The sequence below is a fragment of the Aethalodelphis obliquidens genome, unplaced genomic scaffold (genome assembly GCF_003676395.1).
Source record: "Aethalodelphis obliquidens isolate GAN/ISIS:26980383/991018 unplaced genomic scaffold, ASM367639v1 scaffold38, whole genome shotgun sequence".
NCBI classification, from domain to species: domain Eukaryota; kingdom Metazoa; phylum Chordata; class Mammalia; order Artiodactyla; family Delphinidae; genus Aethalodelphis; species Aethalodelphis obliquidens.
The window spans coordinates 3,850,772-3,875,045 of record NW_020837982.1 but is presented as its reverse complement, the minus strand read 5'-3'; the positions used below and the strand labels follow the sequence as shown (position 1 = coordinate 3,875,045).

General features: G+C 56.0%; 4 protein-coding genes and 4 non-coding genes across 13 annotated transcripts; 1 reads left to right on the top strand and 7 right to left on the bottom strand.

The window, feature by feature from the left end:
* Positions 1-91: 91 nt before the first annotated feature.
* Positions 92-7,453, bottom strand: TRAF4 (TNF receptor associated factor 4). Its single transcript, XM_027130448.1, has 7 exons — positions 7,204-7,453; positions 4,171-4,222; positions 3,489-3,593; positions 3,252-3,413; positions 3,002-3,163; positions 2,761-2,916; positions 92-2,500 (listed from the first exon to the last, which is right to left on the bottom strand). The coding sequence occupies exons 1-7, from the start codon at positions 7,344-7,346 to the stop codon at positions 1,868-1,870; spliced, it is 1,413 nt and encodes a 470-aa protein (XP_026986249.1). The 5' UTR covers positions 7,347-7,453; the 3' UTR covers positions 92-1,867.
* Positions 7,454-8,018: 565 nt separating this feature from the next.
* Positions 8,019-19,193, bottom strand: NEK8 (NIMA related kinase 8). 6 transcript variants are annotated; one of them, XM_027130440.1, is made up of 15 exons: positions 16,411-17,128; positions 14,378-14,583; positions 13,906-14,138; positions 13,536-13,667; positions 12,843-13,051; positions 12,608-12,687; positions 12,134-12,315; positions 11,877-12,027; positions 11,395-11,471; positions 10,947-11,064; positions 10,156-10,306; positions 9,747-9,910; positions 9,484-9,642; positions 9,168-9,326; positions 8,019-8,776 (listed from the first exon to the last, which is right to left on the bottom strand). In XM_027130440.1, the coding sequence occupies exons 1-15, from the start codon at positions 16,455-16,457 to the stop codon at positions 8,748-8,750; spliced, it is 2,097 nt and encodes a 698-aa protein (XP_026986241.1). In that variant the 5' UTR covers positions 16,458-17,128; the 3' UTR covers positions 8,019-8,747. The 6 variants fall into 6 exon arrangements, with proteins under 6 accessions (XP_026986241.1, XP_026986242.1, XP_026986240.1 ...); XM_027130441.1 differs by lacking the exon at positions 16,411-17,128 and adding an exon at positions 19,096-19,193 and having other exon boundaries at positions 8,769-8,884; XM_027130439.1 differs by having other exon boundaries at positions 8,769-8,884.
* TLCD1 (TLC domain containing 1) lies at positions 17,847-20,844 on the top strand. The gene is made up of 4 exons (XM_027130449.1): positions 17,847-19,030; positions 19,364-19,446; positions 19,540-19,622; positions 20,018-20,844. The coding sequence occupies exons 1-4, from the start codon at positions 18,132-18,134 to the stop codon at positions 20,399-20,401; spliced, it is 1,449 nt and encodes a 482-aa protein (XP_026986250.1). The 5' UTR covers positions 17,847-18,131; the 3' UTR covers positions 20,402-20,844.
* A 144-nt stretch (positions 20,845-20,988) lies between these two features.
* RPL23A (ribosomal protein L23a) lies at positions 20,989-24,230 on the bottom strand. Its single transcript, XM_027130457.1, has 5 exons — positions 24,143-24,230; positions 23,352-23,535; positions 21,849-22,025; positions 21,279-21,348; positions 20,989-21,048 (listed from the first exon to the last, which is right to left on the bottom strand). The coding sequence occupies exons 1-5, from the start codon at positions 24,165-24,167 to the stop codon at positions 21,034-21,036; spliced, it is 471 nt and encodes a 156-aa protein (XP_026986258.1). The 5' UTR covers positions 24,168-24,230; the 3' UTR covers positions 20,989-21,033.
* On the bottom strand, positions 21,168-21,234 carry LOC113633192 (small nucleolar RNA Z17). Its single transcript, XR_003438105.1, has one exon. It is a non-coding gene; the product is annotated as a small nucleolar RNA Z17 (small nucleolar RNA).
* Positions 21,426-21,493, bottom strand: LOC113633188 (small nucleolar RNA SNORD42). Its single transcript, XR_003438101.1, has one exon. It is a non-coding gene; the product is annotated as a small nucleolar RNA SNORD42 (small nucleolar RNA).
* LOC113633190 (small nucleolar RNA Z17) lies at positions 22,098-22,169 on the bottom strand. The gene has a single exon (XR_003438103.1). It is a non-coding gene; the product is annotated as a small nucleolar RNA Z17 (small nucleolar RNA).
* LOC113633187 (small nucleolar RNA SNORD42) lies at positions 23,636-23,702 on the bottom strand. Its single transcript, XR_003438100.1, has one exon. It is a non-coding gene; the product is annotated as a small nucleolar RNA SNORD42 (small nucleolar RNA).
* Positions 24,231-24,274: the final 44 nt, after the last annotated feature.

Sequence of the window (24,274 nt, the reverse complement as noted above, 5' to 3'; positions counted from 1 at the left end):
TGAAGGCTAAGTTGGTTAGTTCCCTGGGCTGGCTGTCTCAGGCTCAGACCTTTCCTATCACCTTCTGATAAGGGCTCTTTTCACCTGAGTCTCTGGGAAAGTAGAAAAGGCAGGCTACAGCCCTTGAACCTTCTCCGTACTAAACAATACTTCCCATACACTGGGCCTCTTCTCAGGGCCAGGCAAGAGTAAGGCACTTTATGCTGATGAGTTAATCTTTACGAATCTAGCAGGATTACTTTAATTTTACCAGTAAGGATGCCCCATGTAGCTAAGTAACTTGCCAAAAAAGCAAGCACAGCAAGGATCCAAAATCAAATCTACTGCCAAAATTAAAGGAAGCTAATCTTCTAGTGACTGCTGGAGCTTAAAACAGAATCCAGTGACAGGGGGGGAAAAAAATCCAGGCCCTGCCTCAAACTAGCTGAAAGATCACTGAAGTCAATTCACTCCTCTGTTCCTATTTCACCAGTCAAATGTGGATAATCACAGGTACCCATTGAGGCCTGTATGAAAAGTAAGTATGGATGAGAAAATTTCAAGGCTCCTGTGCACAGTTTAGGAGTCCCTGGGTGTGGGCTGGGCTTTGGAGTTAGACTAACATTCATAAAGCACTCAGAGACATCCCTCAGTATCCACAGGGAATTGGTTTAAGAATCGCCAGCGGATACAGAAATTCACCAAGTCCCTGATATAAAATAGCATAGGCTTTGCATGTAACCTATACACATTCTCTGGTATACTTTAATCTCTAGATTACGTACAATACCTGATACAATGTAATACTATGTAGATTTGCCCATGAGTGGCCAAAACCTTTTGCTTTTTGTAACTTTCTGGAACTATTCCCAAATATCTCCAATTCACTGTTGATTGAATTCGAGGATGTGGAACCCACAGATACAAAGGACCGACTATTTTTACTGGGAACATGCATGGTCTTCACCACAGCCCACTAAGATAGGTCCTTTTATTAAAAGCTATTTCACTTGACTGTTGTATTAAATAATGCATATAAAGTGCTTACCAGTGTCTGCCACATCAAAAGTACTCAATAAATGGTAGCTATTATCATTAGACCAAGAAAGACCTGCCTAGAGCACAGGCACTAGTCCTTTGTGGGGTATCGATCAGAGACTCTAAACCTTATAAAACGTCCAGAGCCTGCACCTCCCTCCTCTAACCACTAGAGGGCAGCAGCAGGCAGCTGTCCTCCACACAAAGCCTAGTGCAGTCCCTCTGTCTTCCACCAGAGGGCGATGCAGCAGGGCAGCTGGATCCTGGGGCCAGAGCTGTTGCAGTCCCTGACTGGTCCCTTGACTTCACAATTGGGCCCTGAGCAACCCAGATGAGTCAGGCTGGAACCAAGGTAATAAATACAAGTCAGGATTTATTAAAAATCAGGGCTCCCGTGCTGTGCCCTCCTGGCACTAAGTAAATAAATAACCAGAGGGGACACAGCTGGGGAGAGGAGACATCAGATCTCAAGACAGATTCTTTAACTACCCCTCAGTTTCCCAACTCCCCCTCCCCCCCTATGGCTCTTGGGACATAGCACCAGCAGGCACCTCAGTCCCTGGAAGAGTGTGGCCGGCACCAAGGCATGTCTGCCCTGATCCTAGGCAACAGGCCCCGGGATCGCTTGTTTCCAAGCCCTTGATGACCCTAAGACCTGCTCTTCCCAGAGGCCAGGGCTGAAGCACCAAAAGGAGGCACCTGAGGGTGGTAGGGAAGGAGGGAGGGGGAACAGGGTAACAGAACCTAGGCAGCGGAAGCAGCTGTAAGGGGGTCCGGCCCCCTCTCCAGGCTCAGCCTGCCTGATGGAGGTCATTTCCCACCCCCCTTTTTCCTATAGCTGGGTCTGCTCTCAGCTGAGGATCTTTCGGGGCAATTCAACAGAGGCACGGATGAAGACTGCATCATCCCGCACATAGTTTCGCTTGCGGATATCCTGGTGGGAGATGAACTTGGGGTAACCAAAGCCCAGAGAACTCTCATCCAGGGAGCCCCGCCAAGTGCCTGGTTTTTGGAAATTCTTCCAGTTTGGGTCAGGGTGAAAGGTCTCAGTGACATGCTGTGGCTTAGCCAGCCCAGGGTCGCTCTGATCCAGCAGGGAGAAGGTGACGCGGCGGGCAAAGGGCCACTCAAGGAGATTGTCAAAGGCACCTGGCAGCACGCGAATGTAGAGCGAGAGATGTGTACCCTCACCACTGCCATTGCCATTGAGGAATGCAGACACCTGCAGCTTGTAGCCATACTTATGCGTGTAGAAGGCGGGGCTGAAGCACTCGAGGTTGGGCTTGGCTTTGGCCTCCTGCAGCCTTCGCCCGTAACTGCCGATCTTCCAGATGAGCACGCCATCACTGCCCACGGAGAGCTCCTCCAGCTCTCTTCGCAGCTCCTGCAGCTCTTGCCGTTGCCGGCTCACCAGGGCACACATCATGGCCAGATGTGGCTTCACGCTCTCCTCCACGTGCCGTGCCATTGCCAGCTTAGGGCACTGTTGGCAAAGCCCCAGGCCATGGGGGAAGAGAGGAGAGTTAGTCGGGGCAAGTTCAGGGGAGAGGGGAGGAGCAGGTACAGGGCAGTGGGCACCCGGCTCTGAATGAGGGAGGTAGAGGGCTCTAGGAGGAGGCTGGAGCCGGCCAGCAGGGGGAGGGCTGAGGCTTCAGAGCAGCACAGCAGGGACCACTAAGGGCCTATGTCTGAGGTTTCAAGGACCAAGAAGAGAGCTGACAGGAAGGAAGAGAGGCATCTCACCCTGTGCTTGCAGCCGGAGTCTTTGAATGGGCACAGCACCAGGGCAGTGCTACAGCTGTCCTTGAGGTGGCCCGGCAGATCCTCCCGAGCCATGGTGCCCACGCCACACTGGTTGGGGCACGGCACAGGCAGCCTCGGGCACTGGTACTGGTGGCTCTAGGGCCGCAGAGGCAGAGAGAAGCAGTCAGTAGCCTGACTCCCTGCTACCTGCCCTGCGGCCCACAGCTCAGGAGGGCCTCACCTGGATGGTGTCAAAGACAAACTCCTTGGTGCAGTAAGTGCAAGGCTGGGTGCGCTTGGGGCACTCAGAGGTGGCATGCTGGGCCAGGAGCCGCCGCATCATGCGGGCACCGCATTTGTTCTCACAGTACACACTCTCTTGTGGGCACACACCTTCGTGGCTCTGTAGAAACGCCAGAGGGGCTGAGTTAAGGGATCCCTGGGCCACAGGTGCCCCACTCTCCCTCTACCCTCAGCCAGGCCCCACCCACCTCAAAGGCCTCCCCGCTGAAGTCACAGCCACAGAACTCGCACTTCAGTCGCCTCTTGGGGCAGTCATGCTGCAGGTGCGCGGGCAGATCCCGGCGGCTCAGCTTGGCGGGGCAGCGGTTGGGGCAGGGGACTACATTGAAGCTGCAGGTATTCAGGTGGCCCTGGTGGGAGGGGCCACAGTTAGTGCCTGCCCAGGGAGGGGCAGTCCCCCCACCCCGGCCCCTTCAGAGCCTCACCTGTAGGTGGCGAAGTGGACCACTCCAGCGGCAGCCCTCCTCACTGTGGATGCAGCGGATAGGCAGGCCCAGTACCTGTACCTCCAGCTCTGGGTCTGGGTAGATCTGGGGACAAGGAGGCGGGGAACTGGTCAGGGTCAGAGCCTGCTACAGTCCCCAGTTCCCACCTCCTCCACCCCAGAGAGCTTAGCTCTCTACCTTAGAGCCAGAAACAGCCCCTCGGTGTAAATTCTCCTCTGTGCCCAGGGATAAAGAGTGCAGCAGGTGGTCTCTGCTCTAACCTAGATTCCAGGGTCCCCAACATGCTGGCCCAGGACGCTCCCTTCGGAGCGGCAGCCAATCAGCCTGCAGCCCCAGGCAGCCTCCACACCCTTTGCTTCCTTCCTCCTGGTACAGGGGTCCTGGCCCTCAGCCACAGGGCTGGCCAGCCACCCAAACGGGAGGGGACACTTCTGGCGGGCACAGAGCGGTTCTGTATACCCCCACAGGCTGGGCATTGTGCCTGCCCTCCAGGGCAGACTCGGGCCTCATCTGCGAACTGGCCTGGTGGGAGGGAACAGGCCACGTTCGTAGGGGTGCATGATTCTGCGGCACCGGGTTGACACTGGCCCCGAGCCCACTGGTTGCAGCAGCTCCAGCCTCCACCGAGGGCAAGAGCCTGTACCTGGCACGGTGGACTCACCTTGGCATAGTCCAGAGGAAGTTGATCCTCAGGGCACTTGAAGACTCCTTCACTGTGAAGGGGGAAGGGACAGGGTCAAGGCGCCATACTATGGGAAGAGAGATCCCTGGGCCCCATCCCCTCAACCAGGGTAGCCTCCTTCCCTCACCAGACCGGTTCCCAGGTTCCCAGGCAGCCCTACCGGAGAGGGCGAGTGGAGGCCTGAGGGTACCCACTTCTATAGGACCACCAAAGATCCCAGCTCCTGTCCTGGGGAGGGTGGATTTGGGCCCAGTGGAGGCAGAGGCAGCTGCTTCAGACAGCATTTGGCCAACAGGTGGCAGCTGGCACCCCTCCCCCAGGATGGCAGCTGGACGGCGAAAGGAACAGGCTGCCCAGCCACCCAGTCCCCCAGGTTACTTTTCACTGGCTGGGCTGAAAGCTGTTGGGGGAAGGTGAACACGGATGGGCTGAGGTTAAGCGCCAGGGCTGCCCAAGCCCCTGCGAGGGTGCCCAGCCACGAACCCAGGGCAAAGGTCAGCTTGGGGCCACCTTACCCCAACTCTCCCCTCCTCCTATGTGGGTGTGTCTTCTAGAGCAAAGAGAAGGAAAGGCTCGCTCCAGGGTACTGTGTTCACGCTCCCACCCAGTCCTCACAACCTGCCTGAGAAGGGGCTCAGTGTCTCCATTTTGCAGATGAAAGAACTGAGGCTCACGGGTGCACTGGACTGTCTGTCTGATTCCACAGCTCAGATAGTTTCTACTACGCTGTACACAGAAGAGAGGCCAGTCCAAGAAAAAGTGTCCAGGCAAGCATGGCCAAGGCTCTGGTCACTGCATGGCAGGCATCTGAAGCCTGCTGCCCTCCCTCTCCTCCACCAACCCCACACCAGGCTAGGCTGTTAGCACTCAAGGAGCCTGTGGCATGCCTCCTTCTGCCAACATGGCCTCGCCGACCCTAGCCAGGACCAGTCACGCATGCCTGGCGCGGCCTAGGCAGGGCAAGGGCTCACCCAGCAGGACTGAAGACCCTCAGGCATGGCATTTCTGGCAAGTCTGAGTCAGGTCGGTGGGAGGCAGGCAAGGATGAAGGCGGAAGCAGAGGCTACAAGGCAGCCCTGTCCACGATGGCGTTTGGCAGGACGTGGGCAGTCCATGCCCCAGGTGCTCAAAGGATTTCTAGCACCCACCTCCTCCCCCTGACCCCACGACTACTACTGGGCATGCTGCCAATGCCAATAATAATACATGCCCAGGCACTGAGGAGGTATGCCCGTGCCCACAGGGTAACCAGGCTTCCTGGACCAACCTGAGTAACAGCGCTGGCAGGAGAAGGGAAAGAGGGGTGGGCCGTGGGGGAGGGGGTCTGCTTGGCTGCTTCAGGAATGTGCTGACTTAGTGGTTTTGGAGTCAGGGAGGGGACTGAGGCAAGTCCTCAGGCTTCAGGCAGAAGATTAGCCTGGGCAGCTTGGGGCCCAGCCAGGACAAAGGTTCGCCCAGTGCCATGGACACTCTAGCTGGTAGGGTGGGAGGCGCAGGGCCTGTCCCACCATCCCTTCCCTCCCGGGCCTCAGCGTCAGAGTTCAGGCGCCAGCCGAGGTGGGGAGGCAAGGGCAGAGACTGCTCCAGGCCGTGCAGTGGAGGCCCAGGCCCAGGGGAGAAGACAGGATGGGGGGAAGGGGCTGTGGGAAAGGAAGAGGGGATTTCCGGGAGGGGGAGGGGAGAAGCAGCAGAGAGGGACAGAAGAGGGAAACAAGCCTGACAGCCCCCTCCCCCGTTCCTTCCCCGAGGCAGTCAGGGTGGGTCAGCTGAGGAGGGGGGAGGCTCAGCTGGCCTCATCTGGAAGCCAGAGGGCTGGGGAAGAGCACGGGAGAAGACAATGGGGCTGTGTGTAGGTAGGGGAGTGTGTGTACACTGAAGGGAGGAGGGAGGCGGGTGAGGGAAAAGGAGGAGGGGGCAGCACAGCAGCTTGTGCAGGAGCATATGTGAGGGCAGGACCGGCCCAGGCTGCGGGGAACCGAAAACAAAGGGCCTGCTGAGATTTCCGCCGGGCAAGGGGCTGCGGAGGACGGAGGGACGGAATCCCAGAGGTGCTCTCCCAGCCTGCGCCCCACGAGCCCTCAGCAAACAGCCTCCTGACACAGGGCACTGGCTGACCCAGCCTTCCCCGGTGCTCTTGGCCCACGACCTCCCCACGACACGGGGCTCCCTCTTCTTGCCTCCCCACACCCAGGACTGAGCAGGTCCCAGCGTGGACAGGAGACTCAGAACACCGCAGGGCGCCCAGAACTCAACGAGTGCCCAAGAGCCCACGGAAGACCTGGGTCGGGAGAGCGCAGGGGGCGTTCAGTCACACCCAGGGTGCGACCCCCTCCCCCTCACGACTTCTAGACCACTCGCAGTACTCAGGACCCCCAGGGGCAGGGAGGGACACCCAACGGGTTCCTGTTTCAGGGGAGATCGGGAGCGTCGTAGACCTCCCTCTATCGTGCGACCACAAGCAGGCCGGGCTTACACCCCAGTTAAGCCTTTAGGTAATTGTGCGACCGTGGGCAAGTCGCAGCCTTTCTTTGAATTTGAATCTCGTTTCCTCATCTGTGAAATGGGAGAACAATAGCTGCCGTTCTCGGAACGTCCGAAGAATCAGAAAAGCTTAAGATGGGTGAAAGCTCGGAGGCTTAAGGTGCTGCGCGGGGCACAGGGTTTTGTCCTCCTCTTCCCAGGATTCAAAGTTCAAGGGTGAAGCCGTTCTGGCTCTCAGGTGAGGGGGAAGGGCCGGCCACGGATCAGGAAGGGCGTCCTTTCCCACCTCCACCCTACGGGAAGGCACGGAATTCTTCCCACCTGGCGCGTGGCACGCGGGACCCTACGGATCAGTGCGTGGGGTCCTCCCTCGGGGCCTGACGTCACTCCCGCCCTGTGACGTCACGGTGGGCGCCCCTGAGGTCACGGGGCCGCGGCGCAGACAAAGGCCCGGCGTGCCTCCGGCCTGGGTCCTCCCCCGGCGGCGTCTCCCACCCCCACCGGCCGTCCCCTGCTCCCGCCGGGCCGCACCTGAGGAACTCCTGCAGGCAGGTGTCGCAGAAGCGGTGGCCGCAGGTAGAAACCTGCACGGGCTCGCGCATGGGCTTCCCGCACAGCGGGCACAGCAGCCGCCGCTTGGGCTTCTCCAAGAACTTGTAGTCAAAGCCGGGCATGGCGGGCGGGCACGGGCAAGCGGGGCCGGGTTCGCGGCGGCCCCACAGCCCGCGCCTCGCTCCAGCCGCGCTCCCGGCTGCGGGCGGCGCCGACTGGCAGCCGTGGCCTGCGCCCAGCCCTTGAGCTCGCCCGCCGGAAGAGGGGGCGGGGCCGTGCCCGCGCGGTCCTAGTGCCCGCCCCGCAGGGCTCCCCACCCACCCGGCGTTGCGGCAACTTCGGGGTCGGCACTCAGACAGGCTCTCCCCCTCCAGGAAGCAGGGTCTCCTCTTTATGCTTGGGAACAGAGATCGAGGCCCCGCTACTCCCCAGGGCCGGGGGTGGGGTGGGGTGGGGGGGAGCTCTGATGCTGGATGGGGCGGAGAGCCTCGGGGGACGGGCCGCGCCACAAAGATTCGCTTCTCCGGAGTCAACAGCTCGGCCTCGGGGGCCACGTGTCGCCCAGGAGCCCGGGGCTCCAGCTTCCAGGTGCTAGGCAGCTGAAGCCTGGCAACCAGATCCGGGGAGCCCAGCTGGGCGAGGAGGCCGGGCTGGGAACTGGGCCAGAGGAACCTCGGCCCGGGCCTCAGGCTGCGCCCACATTCCTCTCTCCACCGCGGCCCTGCAGCCCAGGTGGAGCCCAGCCCAGCCCTGGGCTGGCCGCCACCCCCAGCCCTCAAGAGACCACACTCTAGGCAGGCAGCTGATTTTTTATTGGCGCTATTTCCCAGTCATCTGGGAAACTAGTCTGGTCCAGCCAGCTACCCTTTCTCCCAACGTGCTTTGGGGGAATGGCATGGGGTGAAGGGCAACCTTCAGCAGGGATGTCCTCTGCGGTATACTGCAGCCCATGCACTCCCCCAGGGGAAGGGAGGCACTCAGATTGTGTAAACCCCTGCCTCAGGATATAGGAGTGGGGGCAGGTGGTAGCACTCCCGGGACCTCCCTGCCCCAGGCAATGCAGGGGCTAGGCCTCTGGAATGGCCAGAACAGGCAGGCCCCAGCTTGCCTTACTCCAAAGCACTGAGCTGCGCTCCCAGTAGACACCTGCGACTTATTTTCAAACTGGGCTGGGGGAAGGGGCAGCATCTAGGTGGAGCCACAGCTACCTCCAGCCTTTTTCTGCAGAGGCTCTGGAGACCTCCCTGCTTCCAAAAGTTACGTCTGGCCTCCAACTCTAGCCAGGCTGAACCCTGGGGACGTTGACTAAAGATAAGAAGGGGTGAGGAGGGGAAAGAGGGACGTTGGGGGAGTAGGGTGGGTTGAGTTTTACATATCCAGGGCCAAAGGCAGAGCAGGGGCTTTACTGGTTCTTATACCCCATTGATGATACAATCCAGGGGGCTGGTCATGCCTGAGGCACTTTTCAAGAACATTTACAGGAGAAGCAATATCGGGGTCGTCCAGAGGTGTATCCAGGTGCCTCAAGGGGGGACTGGCTCATCTGTGACCGCTGGAGAGCACAAAAGAGAAATCCCTGCAGCCTCCCAGAGGGCGATGCCCCCAGCAAGCCTCAGCTACTTCCACTCTCACTCCCACACTGGGCCCTGGACTCTGGACCCTGCCAGGCCAGAAACAGAGGTTCAAACTAAACTGGACTTGAGGGTTGGAGGAGAAAGAACACATTTGGGCCCTGAGGAGGAGCGGAGGCAGCCCTTCAGGCACAAGAAGCACCTACCCTTGCCCACCCCAGGAGCTCACTTTTGCCCAGCAGCTTCTGCTTTCATTTATCTGGGGGCTGAAAATGCTTTTAATAATTTGGGCTGTGACCACTGGGGATGGGAATGTGGGCAAGGGCCAGCTGGGTTAACCCTTGTGTGGGTGAGGGTGAAGTTATAACTCACGGCGGATAGCCAGGAGAGTGTTTCCATGGCAACAGGACACAGAAGTCACTGTGTAGGGGTGCGTCTCATCCAGCTGCACTGGCCTAGGGAGTCCAGCATCCTCATCCCTCCTTCCCAGTCGACCTCGGGCCCCTTTGCCCCAAGAGTACACTTCACTTTCTGCCAAAGAGAATCCCAAGGAGAGAAATGAGAGAAAGACATACCTTAGCAAGCAGCTAGCTTCCTAGATTGCCATACTGGCCCCAACATGGGGTTGCTGAGTTCAGTAGCCCTGAGCATAACCCCCCATTGCTCCTGGGTCTGCCCACACCCCTACCTGCCCCAATGGCCACAGTGAAGGCATCCCCACAGGCCACCATTGCTATCTTGATTCCCTGGAGGCCTTGGACTTGACAAGGTACCCGGCTGACCCGGCGAGCGATGGTACCCAGCTGCCCATGCTGATTGCTGCCGAATGTATAGCAGTCACCAGAGGCTGTAGGGGAGGAGAGAGGAAAGGAAGGAAAGGGTGCCTCAACAGAGGGCCCAAGGAAGCCAGGGGAGTCCACCTTTGGCCTCCTGTGCCCAGGTCCTACTTACCAGTTACAGCAGCTGAATGAGCAGTGCCCAGGTCCACGCTCAGCAGGGGCTCGCAGTCCAGGGGTGCAGAACCTAGTGGTGTGAAGCTCAGGGCCTCCTCCACTTGCTGGTGTGGGGCAGGCTCCTCCCCTAGGGAGAGATGGTCCAGGCCCAGCTTGTTGAACCTGAGGGCAGAGCCAAAAGCCAAGTCCAGCTGACACAGTTTATATAGACTGTCCTCCCCCAACGTATCTGGGCAGGAGCTGGTGCACCAGGGGACATATCTTACACTGGGTTGAACCCACAGAACACTCAAGACCCGCTCAGTTCTAATCCCAGGTGGGAGGTAGGCAATGACAGATGGAGCACTGGCAGCTAAGGGAGGTCGGGGAGGGCAGGCTAGTTATTGTAGTGCACCTAGTTCACGTACCTGTTGCTCCCACAGGCCAGGGCTTGGCCGGACACAGTGAGGATCATGGAGGAGTCAATGCCACATACAACCCGCTGGGCTTCCTGTCCTGGGGGCATGGGTACCTGCTGGGGGCAGCTGTGGGACTCCCTGTTGCCTAGTCCCAGCCGGCCTACAAGGAGAAACCGGCACTGGGCTAGTTTGAGCTTGTCTAGCTTAGTGATAGTAGGATAAGGAGGACCCACAGGGCAGCATGAGTGAAGGCTGTTCCTGACTGAAATGCCCATCCTTGGCCCCTCCGTGGGTCAAAATTCTACTCCTTTAAGGCCCTGTTCAGGTGCCACGTCTCTCTTCTCCAGGTAGAGCCCCTTGCCATTCCTTGTGTTCCCACACCTCTGGACCTTGGGTGAGCCCTGATGCTGTCTGTCCTCTATCATGTTGGAGATGTGTCATCCTTCCCCCATCTAGACTGAGTCCTCCAGGAGGACGGGGACCCCTATCTAAGTCATCCCTAGTTTCAATGCCCAGCCTGATGCCTGACCCAGGGAGAGGCACAACATATATTTCTGGATGAATGAAATCTCTCTCATTACATCATGAGCACCCGAAGGAATCGACATCATGTTCATCTTGTCTCAGCACCCAGCACAAGGTGGGCACATACTGGGTGTGCAATAAAGGTTTGTCGAGTGAATAAATGAATCAGAGAGAAAAGGAGGAGGAGGAAACAGGCCATAGGGTAGAAGATGGCTATGAAGAGGAACAAATCATGGCTGGGGTGTTCCAGAGGCTAGAACAGAGTGAAATCTTACCACCATCTCCGCGGCCCCAGGCAAATAGTTCTCGCTCAGTGGACAAGGCCAGCACATGAGATGCCCCACAGGCCACCTGCACCATCTCATAGCCCAGCAGGGCCTCCACAATGGTGGGCTAGACAGAGAGGAAGCAAGGGCAGACTGGGCAAGGGGCCTGGACTAGCCACCTGGCCTCAGCATCCTCCGTAGGGATGAAGTTGGAGGCTGCAAATTCTCATGAGGTGGCTGTCTCTTTAACTCCCCCCCACACACATATTGCAACCACTGGGGAAGCCTGGTCTTTCTGTACTTCCCCAGATGCTGCCCAGAACAGGTGCAGCCTGGGAGGTACAGGGACCTGTGGCTGCTGGGGATTCCCCTGCCTCCAAGCTGGGTGTCAGCTCTCAAATGTGGGCTGCTTGCCATCTCCCCACTTCCTCCTCCCCAGTATACACTCAAAACCCACCTGGCTGATGTCATTGAGGCTGCCATGGCCTAGGCACCCATTGCTGCCACTGCCAAAGGTCATGATGATGCCTCGGTCTGGGGAGGGGAGTAGTGAGGAAAGGGAAAGGAAAGAGGTTAGGCTGTTTTTCCAGACAGACCAGTGCAACCTTGGATCGGAGGAGCAACAAAAAGTTAGTTGGAGGCTAGGGCTGGAAGAATTGGGTGGGGGAGAAAAGGACTGGGGTCTTTCTTCCCAAGTGTGTGACTTTGGACAAGTGACAGCCTCTGAGCCTTAGTTTCTAGATCTGTCAAATGGAGATGATATAACTGCCTTGTCAGGCCTGCTGTGAAGGTAAAGGAGATCGGGTAAGTAAAGCACTCCCTGGAAGATAAAACCATTATTAAGTGAGCAGTTAGCAAATGAAAGGCAAGGAAGGAAATTGCTCTGGGGGGGTCTTCTTATAGCTGAGTCCCCACAGGCCTGTCCCCTGACTAACTCACCAGTCAGGCAGGCCGTGAAGAGGTCCCCACAGGCCACATGCTTGATAGTCACACCCGACTGGCCCTCCAAGAAACGGGAGATGAACTGGGGCTGCTGCTGCTCCACCGCCCCAGGGAGGAGGGGACCCCCTCCAGCGCCTAGGGGCGGGGCCTGCGAGGGGACAGGGGAGGGCGTGGGCGGCGCCTGAGTGCTCAGCTCCTGAGCCACGTCCCCCTCCATTCAGGGCCCCACCCCACCCCCACCCCCGCCTGCTCACCTCCCAAAGTATGAGGCGCCCAGAGCGCGTGACGCCAGCCTTCTGCGTGCGCCCCGCTGCCACCTGGACCACCTCTGTGTTGAGCATTGGCAGCCGCAGCGGCACACTGAGCCCGCCACCCCACACGTACACCGATGACAGGGGCGGCGGAATGGCCGGCCGGGCAGGTCCCCGGGGAACACCTGCGGGGACAACTCATCAGGCCTATTAAATTGGTGGGATGGACTTCCCTGATGGTCCAGTGGATAAGACTCCACGCTCCCAATGCAGGGGGGCCGGGTTCAATCCCTGGTCAGGGAACTAGATCCTGCAAGCATGCCGCAACTAAAAATCCCCACGTGCTGCAACAAAGATCCCCACATGCCGCAACTAAGACCCCGCACAGCCTAAATTAATTAATTAATTAATTAAAAAAAATAAATTGGTGAGAATGCCATGGTGTCCGTCGGAACCCCTGCAGTCGCCCCGACTTACCTCTGCAACGGCCACTGGTGGTCCTGCCCCCTGTGCTGCCGGGGGCCATGGGTGGCCCGGTGGCCAGGGGCTTCTCTGCCCTGCAGGACAGATGGGGGCCTCAGGACAAGGACCCTCCCTGGCATCCCCACACCCAGAAATGGTGGACTTGCCGAGAATGCCCCTCTCTGCCCCAGGCCTACTGTGCTCCCACGGGGTGCCCCACTGCTGCCCAGGGCCCCCTCCCTGCACCGGCCTCCGCATGCGGACGCTGCCCAGGTCGGTGTGGAGGTTGAGGAGCGCCCGGATGCAGAGGGGCTGCGCCATGATGTGGCTGAGCGGTGGCCGCTGTGCAGGCTCCAGGCTGAGAAGACTCAGAACCAGCTGGCGCAGCTCAGGGCTGTACCGGTCAGAGATGGGCGCAAAGGTGCCGCTCATGATCTTCAGCACCAGCGCTGGCAGGTTCTGTGAAGGCAGCACGTGTGGGGTTGGCCAGAACCTCAGGCCAGGCTCTTAAACTGCAGCACCCCCAGCTCCAGCCCCAGCCCCTAGCCTGGTGGGGTGGCCACAGCCCTGCACTCAGAAGCCATCCGTCTGGTGAGGGGACTCCCAGGATGATAGGGGAGCCAAACTCTGCTTTCAAGAACCTCTGAGAGGGGAGCTGCAGCCATGTCAGCTGGCTGCATGTTGGGAAAACTCACGTCTTGCCCTTAGGAGGGTCCTTAATCTGATGGGAGAGCCCTACCCTCAGTTTAATGGGGGTCCCAAGCCCTACCTTAAGGAACCCATAGTCTTAGGGAAGCCACAGCCCTGGCCTGGGGTAAGCCACCAGTCTGATGAGAGAGACGTAAGTGAGCCACAAGAGAAGAAACACAGAAGTGGTTGGAGCCAAGGACTTCAGGAGATAGAGGTAGGGATCTCAGTTGTCCCCCCAGGGGGACTTACTCACCGCAGCCTCAAAGGCCCTCTTGAGGCTGGCCAGCTCATATAGGACACAGCCCAGGGCCCAGATGTCACTCTTCTGGTTGTAGGGCTTGCCCTCACACAGTTCAGGGGAAATGTAGCATGGAGTACCCACCACCTGCAGGAGGGAAGCTGATATTACAGCCCCGGGGTGGGAGGACCAAGGCTCTGCCCAAAAGCCCACTTAGAGACAGCTTCTCCCCAAAGTAGGCAAAAGTGCTTCCTCCTGCAGGACCAGCCAGCCAGAGACTAAGGGGCCAAGGTCTTGGGGGGGTGGGGCTGGGGACAGGGGTGCAAAGTAGACCTTGGCCCTCAAAAGCTCCAGCACCCTTGAGGTCCCTTCCATGCCCAGGCACCGTGTAGGCCTTGCTCTTGCTGCTAAGGATCTTGGAGATGCCGAAGTCACCAATCTTGACGACCATGCGGTGTTTGTCTAGAAGGATGTTTTGGGTCTTGAGGTCCCGGTGCAGGATGAGGTGGGTGTGCACGTGATGCAGTGCCAGCAGGATCTGCACAAAGAAGTGCAGGATGGTCTCCTCCTCCAGCAGGGAATTACAGCGCTTCTGGATGAACTCAGCCAGGGTGCCACCTGCAGTCGCAAGGAACTAGTCAAGATCCAGGCTGCTCCATGCTTGAGATTTTCCTTTTATGAAACTAAAGACCCAGACAGGGCAAGGGCCTGCCAGTGTCACACAACTGGGGTCAGAACCCTATACCTCTGACCCTCAGCCAAGCCCATTCTGAGGAGGGAAGCTGGCTGATCTGTGCCTGCCTGTCCCAGAGGTGAGCGGCCCTTGGAGCCAGGCCAGTGCAAGGAGGCTGGCCCACCTGGTGCATATTCCATGGCGATCATGAGAGCCTTGTCCTCCAGGAAGTTCTCGTAGTACTCAATGACATTGGGGTGGTTGAGCAGCTTGAGGACCTGGCACTCATTCTGGGCTGCCTGCCTCTCTTCCTTGGTCATCTGCTCCACTGGGATCTGCTTGATGATCACCAGCTTCTGGTCAGCCTTGCGAAGGCACAGGTGAACAATCCTGAGGACGTGGAGTACAGGAGTGGGTACCAGCTGAGCTTCCTTAGGACAAGGGAATTGGCACCTAGACTAAGAAGTCATCTAAGTTGGTGCGCAGAACACTGAGTTTAGGAATAGGGAGAACCGACCACAAGCTGTCTGAGACCTTGGGCAAGTCGTTTAACTTATCTGGGACTCAGTTTCACCACAGGCACAATGACTGTGCCTAATAATAGTCTTGGTCTCTGTAAGTCCGCACAGACTCTGGAGTTAACTGCCTGGTTCAAATCCTGGCTCCTCCTCTTACTAGTTATCTGGTCTTAAATTATGTGACATCAGGATCTGGAAAGTAGGATCGATCTCACAAGGTTGTTGAGAGGATCAAATGAGAAAATGCATGTACTGCACTTAGCACAGCGCCTGGCACATCAAAAATACTCAGTGAGTAGGAGCCATTCATTTTATTATTTTCTGCCAATTCTGTAGTCAGTGTTCATAAAAGCAGGGTTTTGTTCTTTCTCCTTCACCACTATAGCCCCACTGCATAGCCCAGTGCATACCCCAGCACTTAGTAGGAGCTCAATAAGTATCTGTTGAATGATGGACTATCTAAGTATCAACTGTATATCTCCAGCTCAGACCTCTCCTCTGAGCCTCAGACTTACATATTCAACTACTTGCTTTGCACCTCTACCTGAATGGCTGGCAAGCATCCTGAATTTTAACAAATACAAAACTCTTGATTCCTGCCCTTGAAACCTCTCCTTCCTCAGTTTCTTCCATCTCAGTAAATGACACCACCATCCCCCAGTTATTAAAGTCCCTAAGTTAGTAAAGTCAGACACGTGAAAATCATGCCAGAATCTTTCCCCTATCTCACGCTAACATCAGTAAATCTTGTTTCTACTACCTCCAAAATAGTGGGAACCCACCCATTTCTCTGTGTCTTCTGCTATAACCCTTGGCCAAATTATCATTTCTTGCCTAAAATACTGCACTAGACTTCAAGTGGTTCCTTTCACTCTTGTCACCCTCAAATCTAAATTCTACACAGCAGCCAGAGTGACATTTTAAAAATGCAAATCATATCAAGACCATTCCTTTGCTTAAACCTCATTTCCTTTACACTGCAAATAAATTCAATTCCTTTACCTCAGCCTACAAGGCCGTAATTTGGTTCCCGCCCTCTGTGACAATCACATTTTATTCCATTCTTTACCTTGCCCACTACGTTCCAACTACATTAGTCTTTTTCTCAGTTCTTTGAATACTCTGAATTCTTTCCCACGTGAGGACCTTAGCATAAACTGTTTCCTCCGCCTGAGAAGCTCTGCCTTTTTCAGACTACATACTGGTCCTCATTCCTCAAGTCTTGGTTTGAAACTTCACTTGCCAGAGAAATTTTCCCTGATCATCCCAAATGAATAATCTCTGGTGTTGTACTCTATTCTCGCCGTTTGTTAATCACTGCTTTAACAATGTCCTGTTTATTGTATAATTTTCCGATAGTCTGTAAGCTCCGAGGCGGAAAGGAGCACGCCTGTTTGGTCTTAACAGTATACCCAGTATCGAATGCCTGACGTGTATAGTTGCTGCTCAACATTTGTTGAATGAATGAGTCAGGATCAAAGAACAAACTCTGAGGGGGGCCGCAAAGGCTGGCCGGGGGCGTGACCTCCTTGGAGGCGGAGTTTCCCAACCAAGACTAGGACAGGAAGCCTGCGGAGGGCTTCCCGGATTAGGCGCTCACGCATCGGGGCGGGGCTAAACGGGTAGCGATTTTGCTGTCGGAGTTGGGGCTTATTTTCCCTCTTCCCGAGCAATTGCCTCCCCCAGAGCCCTGGCTCACCCGAAGGCACCTCTGCCCACCACTCGGATCCGCTCGTACTTCTCCATCTCATTTCTCAGTCACATTTCCGGAACCCCAAAACTCAGACACAGCGCGTGCGCGGGCCCGCCCTCTCTATGACCACGCCCCCTGCACTGCAAGATAATTGAGGGGCGGAGCTAGTGGAGCTAGGTGTTGGTTCAGCCTCTCATTTGTCTCCGCTAATTTGCACCGTCCCTGCAGCCCGGATCCGCAGTCGCCCTCCCAGTGTGCAAGGAATGGGGCGATATGCCATTTCTTGGCATGCCCCGCAAAAGCCAGCACCTTACCAGCTACTTCCTACACACGTGGCCGCATCCGGCCCTCGCAAAGCTTCCTTAGACCGCAGGGGTTCCCCGCGCAGGCCGAGTGAGGGTGGGAAGAAAGGACCGATCTCTCTCTGCCCCACTCTTTGCCCACTAGTGACGGTGTTTCCGAGGGAGAGGGCAGATTCTCACTGGCACGCAAACGATAAACACTACCAAAGCTGAACCGAGTCGGCGCTCTCGGTCTGTGGGGCAGGGTGCCGGATTAGTTTCGTGTTTGCCTAGGGAGGGACCGGGGAAACCCCGACCTGTGCAAGTTGATTCACCTAGGGAGGACGTGACGCGGTCTCCAGGCTGTCCCGACTAGTGAGCTAGTGAGCACTGCGCTCGTCAACACCCTCAACTCCCCAACGCACACATACAACGCTGCCGCTGCCGCAGAGTAATCTGCCTTCAGTTCTCAACTAGAGAGAACTTCCTTGGGGGAAGATGGGAGGGAAGTGGATTACTACCTGAAAGCTTCGGGGAGAAGGGGAAAGACCCTTGTTCGGCTGATATGGGTTCAAGGCTTCTGCCCAGAGGTAGGGGGTCGGTTAGTACAATCGTCCAAGATCTTGACCAGAAGTGAGTTTAATTCCAGGTCGCTCCCTGGCGCCTCCTGCACTTCACGAGCTCCATAAATGCTCAGTTTAGGGAGCAGGAAGGATGGTGATTAGTTAAGGGATAGCATCCCTATTTCTGAGTGGGCGAGGAAAGTGAGGAAAGGGGTGTTTATCTTCAGCTCCCACCCTGCCCCTTGAAAGGGTGCCCAAACCTACCCACATGGAATGACCACTGGAAGGGCCCCTCATGAGGGCCCCTCAGTCTGGCTCAGGCCGCTGTGGCTGTCGGACAAAGCTGCCCTGTGAGCAAAGGGGAGCACAGAGTGGAAGGCCGCTCAGCCGGGACACTCCGTGCTCTCACCTAGAAACCGATTGGGCCTTGGTTGACCAAGAAGCCCCAGAGGGGTTAATGTGTAACCTTGGAGCCATCAGGGGAAGCAGAACAAACACCCAAACCGCTTTGCGCCTCGGGTTTCTGGCTTTTCCTCCCTCTCGCAGCACCTCCACCACCTCTCCCCCGCCCCCGCCCCCGCCCCAACTACTCCTTTCTCCTTTACCCCTGTCCCCGCCTCTCCGCCGCCCTTCAGTTTGCCTGGTTCCTTCGCGGGCGGGAGGGGATCCCGCGCCACGGTGAGGACAGGCTGACACCTAGTGGTCGCGAGGTGCAATTGCTCCACGCCACTGGCCTGCGGAATGAGAGTCACCCCAGCGGCCTGGGCAAATCGGCCGTCTTCCCCGCCCTAGCCTCCAGGGAGCAGGGAGAAGAGAGCTAGGACTGTCTGAGGGAGGACTATGACTGCCGCGCGGCCCCAGGAACCCAAGAGCCGGACGGGAAATGGGTGATGAGTTAGTCGAGTTTCTAGGCACCGACTCGGTGCGGGACGAGGTAGAGGCAGGTAAACGTGTTCGTCTTGGGCTCGAAGAAGCTAGTGATCCAGTGGAACAAGGTCCGGGCGGAGATCACAGTCCGAAGCGGGGCACCGGCTGGTCCCCAGAACCAGGGATTAAGGACGTGGGTTGTGACGGGCCTCGCTTAGTTCTGCTCACAAAGGAGTTGAGGGCGGGCAGAGAGAGTTCTCTCAGTACCCGCCCAGGCAGGGGAGCCGGGACCCCTGGGGAAAGTTGGGCCTGCGGGTTAACTAGGGCAAGCGAGCGAAGTGGGACTCCGTCGGCAGTCGGGAGCTGCCAGCGAGGGGTGGCTCGAAGGCGGCGCCCCGGGGACAGCCCATTTTGCCCGGAGTCCGCGGGAGCCTGGAGGCGCCAGGGGGGGCCCCGGGAAATGGGGCCCGCGCCCGCCGCGCTGCAGAGGCGCCGGAGGGGCGGGGATAGGCGGGCGGGGCGGGACGGGGGCGGGGGCAGAGGCCGGGCTGGGAGGGAACTGGAGGAGCGAAGGGGCCTAGAGGTCTTCGCCGAAACCGTGTGTGTGAGGCCGGCGGCCGGCAGGAGAGGCGTCCGGGGTGGACTGGCCCGAGAGGGAGCCCCTTTCCCGAACGGCCGGAGGAGGCCACCTAGAGGGCGGACAGAGGCAGGGAGGGCCAGCATGCCCCCAATGCTCTTCCCCGCCCTGCCGCTGCTCCTGGGCGCCACGCTGACCTTCCGGGCGCTCCGGCACGCGCTCTGTCGCCTGCCTCTGCCTGCGCACGTGCGCGCCGACCCCCTGCGCACCTGGCGCTGGCACAACCTTCTCGTCTCCTTCGCCCATTCCATTGTGTCAGGGATCTGGGCGCTGCTGTGGTGAGTGAAGGACTGGGGGAGTGAAGGTGGCTAGGGGACCCCGCATTACTCTTTCCATCACTCACCGGCGGGCTAAGGCCCAGGCACTCTCACCCGATTCCCGGTTTAAAATGCTGTCCAATCAGGAGCGGCAGCAGCGCCGGGGGGCGGGGGGGCGGGGTTCTCACCTGGGAAACAGGAGACACCTGGGTTTCAGCCGAGCCCCTCCTGGCTCCCCCGTCAGCCAATAGCGCCAGCCCAGACCCTCCGGGGACCGGCAAGGGTAATGGCGGGGGGAGTCGTGGGTCCCTGGGGATACTGACATGAGAGCCTGCCTTCTCCCTTCCCTTCCAGTATATGGCAGACCCCTGAGATGCTGGTGGACGTTGAGAGCGCATGGTCGCTTTCTGGCTATCTGCTTGTTTGCTTTTCCGCAGGTAGGTCTTGCCCAGGAAGCATTAAAAAGGGGGGACAGGGGTAAGCTTCTTGTTCAGCACCATTTATGACCTCTTCCCCCAACCCTCCGCTAGGGTACTTCATCCACGACACACTGGATATTGTGGTTAGCCAACAGGCACGAGCTTCTTGGGAATACCTCGTCCACCACGTCATGGTGAGAAGCAGGGGATGTGGTATAGGCCTGGTGCTAGCAACCTAGTCTCAGCTGTCTTTCTGAACCTGGGAGGTAAAGACCATCTTTTCTTAACTCCATCCCCACCCTGTGTCCCACATCTCATGCTAGAATGCTGAGGGCTGGCAGTCTCTGGGCCCTTGCTTCACTATTTGAGGCCAGCAATCATGGCCTCACCTTCTTAAGACTGGAAACTCCACCCAGAATCTGTGGGGAGGGATCAAAATTTAATCTTGACTCCACTGTAAACTATATTTCAGAAAGCAAATAAGGGAAGATTTCCTACCCCTCAATCTGGTAGCCTTGTTATTCCCACCAAGTTCCAGGAAAGCCTTGACATCTGGGTCCCCTAAGCCATTCTCTCCCTTGCCTTGTAGGCTATGGGTGCCTTCTTTTCAGGCATCTTTTGGAGCAGATTTGTTGGTGGGGGCGTCCTAACACTGCTGGTGGAGGTCAGCAACATCTTTCTCACAATACGCATGATGATGAAGATCAATAATGCCCAGGACCTCCTCCTCTATCGAGTCAACAAATACATCAACTTGTTTATGTACTTTCTTTTCCGACTGGCCCCTCAGGCGTACCTCACCCATTTCTTCCTGGGTTACGCCGGCCAGAGGAACCTGGGAACCTTTCTGCTGGGCATCCTGCTTATGCTGGACGTCATGATCCTCATCTACTTTTCCCGCCTCCTCCGCTCTGACTTCTGCCCCCAAGGTGTCCCCAGCCGGCAACACAAAGACAAGTTCTTGATTGAGTGAAAAACGCAGTTAGGGACTTGTGGTAAGGACAGCAAACACAGCCAAGAACACCCTCACACGGACTGAGAAGAGACTTATTAGCCCCTTGCCTGAGGTGTCCTCTGGGGCCAGCCACTCCACCTTTCAAGCCTGCACCCACTATTGAAAACACTAATGAAAGCACTCTTCTGAAGTCCTTGTCCTTCCTTGGGCAAGGGGTGAGGGAAGCAGACAGACCGGTTGGACATGGTAGATGGGTATGGGGACAAGGTGCTACTGGAAAGCCAGCCAACCCACACTGCCCTGAAATGGATGCTAATGAAAACTCTGGATACTGGTTTCATACAAAGCCTCTTCCAGAGATGAAGGAAGGGGTTCTTGCAAAGCTTCTTGCTTGGTCTCTTACCTCATGATGGAGGCCAAGTTGTAGTTGTCCTAAGATGTGTCTGGGTCACAAATATCTGTTACAGGTATGGTGAGGTGATAGGGCTGAGTGTTCCAACAGGTTAAGTAGACCAAGAGTCTTGCCCAAGCCCTGTTACTTAGGTGTGTATATACCATAGTATGGCCTCCCACCCAGAAATCAACAGAAAGAAAAGAAGCATACATCTAGTGAAAACTTTTATATTTAGAATTAGTCAGCTGGACTCAGTTTAGATGATCCCAATCTGAAAAACAAAAGGGAGCTTTGTTACTGGGAGTTGAAGTGTGAATATTAAGCGGGAAATGTCAAAGTTAAAAAGCAAATTGAGGGCACATGGTGAGGGGTAGGGCCTATTAAAGACGGGGCGCAGTCAGTTGAAACTAATCACCGAAGTCAAAGTTTGGTAACTAACAGACACATCATTTGCACCCAGGAAGCGGGGGTGTTAAGGAGTTTGTAGCAAAGGAAGCTTACTTTGTTGGCAACATCCAAAGCGTCATAGTCAGGAGCCAGTCGAACATATGCCTTCTTCTCTCCATCAGGCCTAGGGTGGAGAAGGAAGCCTTAGTCCCTACTGCCCTCACTGCCCCCATATGCCCTTCCTTCCTCCCCAGTCTTCTGGCATATCAGTGGTTCCTTTGTTCATGTCACTCCCCTGCCCCAAATAGTGATTTTTCCATCATTTGCACAGAGGGGGTCAGGGAAGCCACTAAGCCACAAATGAAGCCAATTCCATTTTATGGGAAACACCACAGGCATCCTGACATTAACTGTATCTTACTCTAGGGTCTGCTTCTGTCTAGAGATAGGGATCAAGAAAATGAGCATCAACCCCTTAAGTCCTAGAGGAAGGACAGCTGATGTTTCCTCAGAAGTCCATACTCCATACAAGGGGCTGCAATTACAGCAGGGGCTGCTCACTGGGAAGTCTACTTCTGATCCCAAAAGCAGCATCAAGGAATTTCATGCCATTCTGGTTTCCTGGCTTCTGACAAGAGGCCCAGAGGCCCCGGGTTCCTCCCCATCCCACAGGACTCCACTCACCTGATCAGGGTGTTGACCTTAGCCACGTCAATGTCATAGAGCTTCTTCACAGCCTGTTTAATCTGGTGCTTGTTGGCCTTGACATCCACAATGAACACCAGTGTGTTGTTGTCTTCTATTTTCTTCATGGCTGACTCGGTGGTGAGGGGGAACTTGATGATGGCATAGTGGTCAAGCCTGGGAGAGGCAAAATGGGGTCAGCTGGCTTGGGCCCAGTACAATAAAGAATGCGCCCTCTTTTTGGGCCCAGGTGCATCAGACAACGAGGTAGCAATCATCTGTGTCAGACTTTGGTCGCTGAACAGTGTCATCACGTGCACCCTGAAACTTAGGGACCTGGAGCCTCAGCTTGGGGACATCTCAAGGGCTTTCACGTTAAGTGATTAAACAATCATTTTTGAGTTCCAACTTTATTCATTCTTTTACCTGACCTCAACATTTCTGAAGAGCAAATTTCTAGAAGAAATTTGAGACTTAAAAGGTTAGACAACTTAACCCAAGAGCACAAAGTTAAGACTATGGGATCTAGAAACTCAGGCTAGGGTTCCAAAGAATGTTGGTGCTTCACTATGAGGCTGAATTGACTGTTTTGCCCCCTTTGGTTGCTGAAAACTGGCTTACAAGCCATCAATTCTTGAAAGCAACTTTTTATTTACAGCTCAGGTTAGTTACAGTGGCCATCTAACACAGCTTTCCCCCTGAAATTTAGAGAAGCAAGGCTCTATTTGCCTGGGTACACCATCCTCTTTTGAAGAGAGATCAGATCTCAATCTCTCATCACACTAAATTCTAGGTCCAAATGGCAGTAAAAAGTCTGTCAAGTCCATTTCTCCGTGGACACAATCCACTCTCCTGCCTTTTTCTTAGGAAGCAGTGGGAAGACCCACTGGTGATAACCACTACCATGGCTCTACTCTAAACTGTGCTCCCTAAGGTCGGTCATTACCACTAGTGACACCGAAACACTCAAGTACCCTAACCTTTTCCACTCACTCCCCCAACCATTCCTTGAGTGTAAACATTTGGGAAAGTGAATGAAAAGAAGTTGCCATACACTGCTGCAGGTCTTCACCGTCCAATACAGATAAATGAATCTCATCAATCTGGAATCATCCCACATCCTCACCTTACAGGACTATTCCCCACAGCAAAGATTTAAAAAAAGTGCAATGAGGAGCAACCTAAACCTGGAACCCCCAAACAAAGAACATCTAAGTCCCACTTTATACTCACAAGAAGGTAGACTACATATGAAATGATGATTAACCTAACAATTCGCTAATCTTGACAGTGACTCTGGGTTGTTTTAAACAATTCCTGCTAATATGCTAAACACACCTCCTTTCGTTTTTAAAGAGGGCATTATTCTCTTCATACTTCCTTTAGAGAAGCACACTAGGTACCAACGTGGTTTTGAGAAGCCATGCTCTAGGTTTGGTAAATTTCCAAATTACCAATGGAGGATACCCAAACATCTTTTCATGGGTACGGGGCAGTACTGACTTGTTTCTCCTAGGGGCGCTCTTCCGAGGATATTTGGGCTGCCTCCTGAGCCGCAGTGTTTTGGGCCGTCGGAAGGTGGGTGACGTCCGGATCTTCTTTTTTTTGTGGCTGTGTACGCCTTTCAACACTGCTTTCTTGGCCTTCAAAGCTTTTGCTTTGGCTTCGGCTTTGGGAGGGGCAGGGACTGAGAGAAGGAAAGAAGGAAAGAAAAATCCCGAGGATGCGAGATTCAGAAATCAATCACTTCCGGCCTCAAGACCCATAGTGGGCGCCCCAGGCCACACGTGCATCAGTGGTTCCTTTGAAGACATCACAAGTCTCAGGAATTTAAAATTTTTCCATCATATGCACGTTTCTAGGGGGAACTTGGGATACGATGAGAAAGAAACTAGCAATGACCGAAAGCTTGACACTTGATAAAAATGTGAACTAGTAGTTTTATGTATACCGTCGCCCAGCCATTGGCGGAGAGTATATAGCCCCATTTAACATGGGTATAAAAGAGAAGTTAAGGGTACCGATTCCTTACATGTCTAGAGACATGGACCTCCCCAGAGCCGACTGTTTGGCTGTCCCCCGCTGGTGGTACCGGCCGGGCTTGCCTCCCCAACACCCTTCACTGAAGCCCAGACCGCGCGGCTGGGCCCACGCGCTCCTCAGCGTTGCCAAAACTCGAGGAGCTGTCCCACAGCACACACCGCAAGGCCTGGCCCAGCCATCATCCTCCCAGTCCATTCACTCTGCGGGGACCCCAGGCCAGCCAGCTGTGTATCCCCAGCCCCAGCACACACCTTCCTTCTTCGCTTTCGGCGCCATCTTCGTGAAAAGGGTTTCCGAGACTTGTTCCCACGGCTTATAGAGTCAAGTCTCACAGAAGACTCGCGATACTTTTTAGTTAAAGCTGATTGGATACTCTGCAGCGC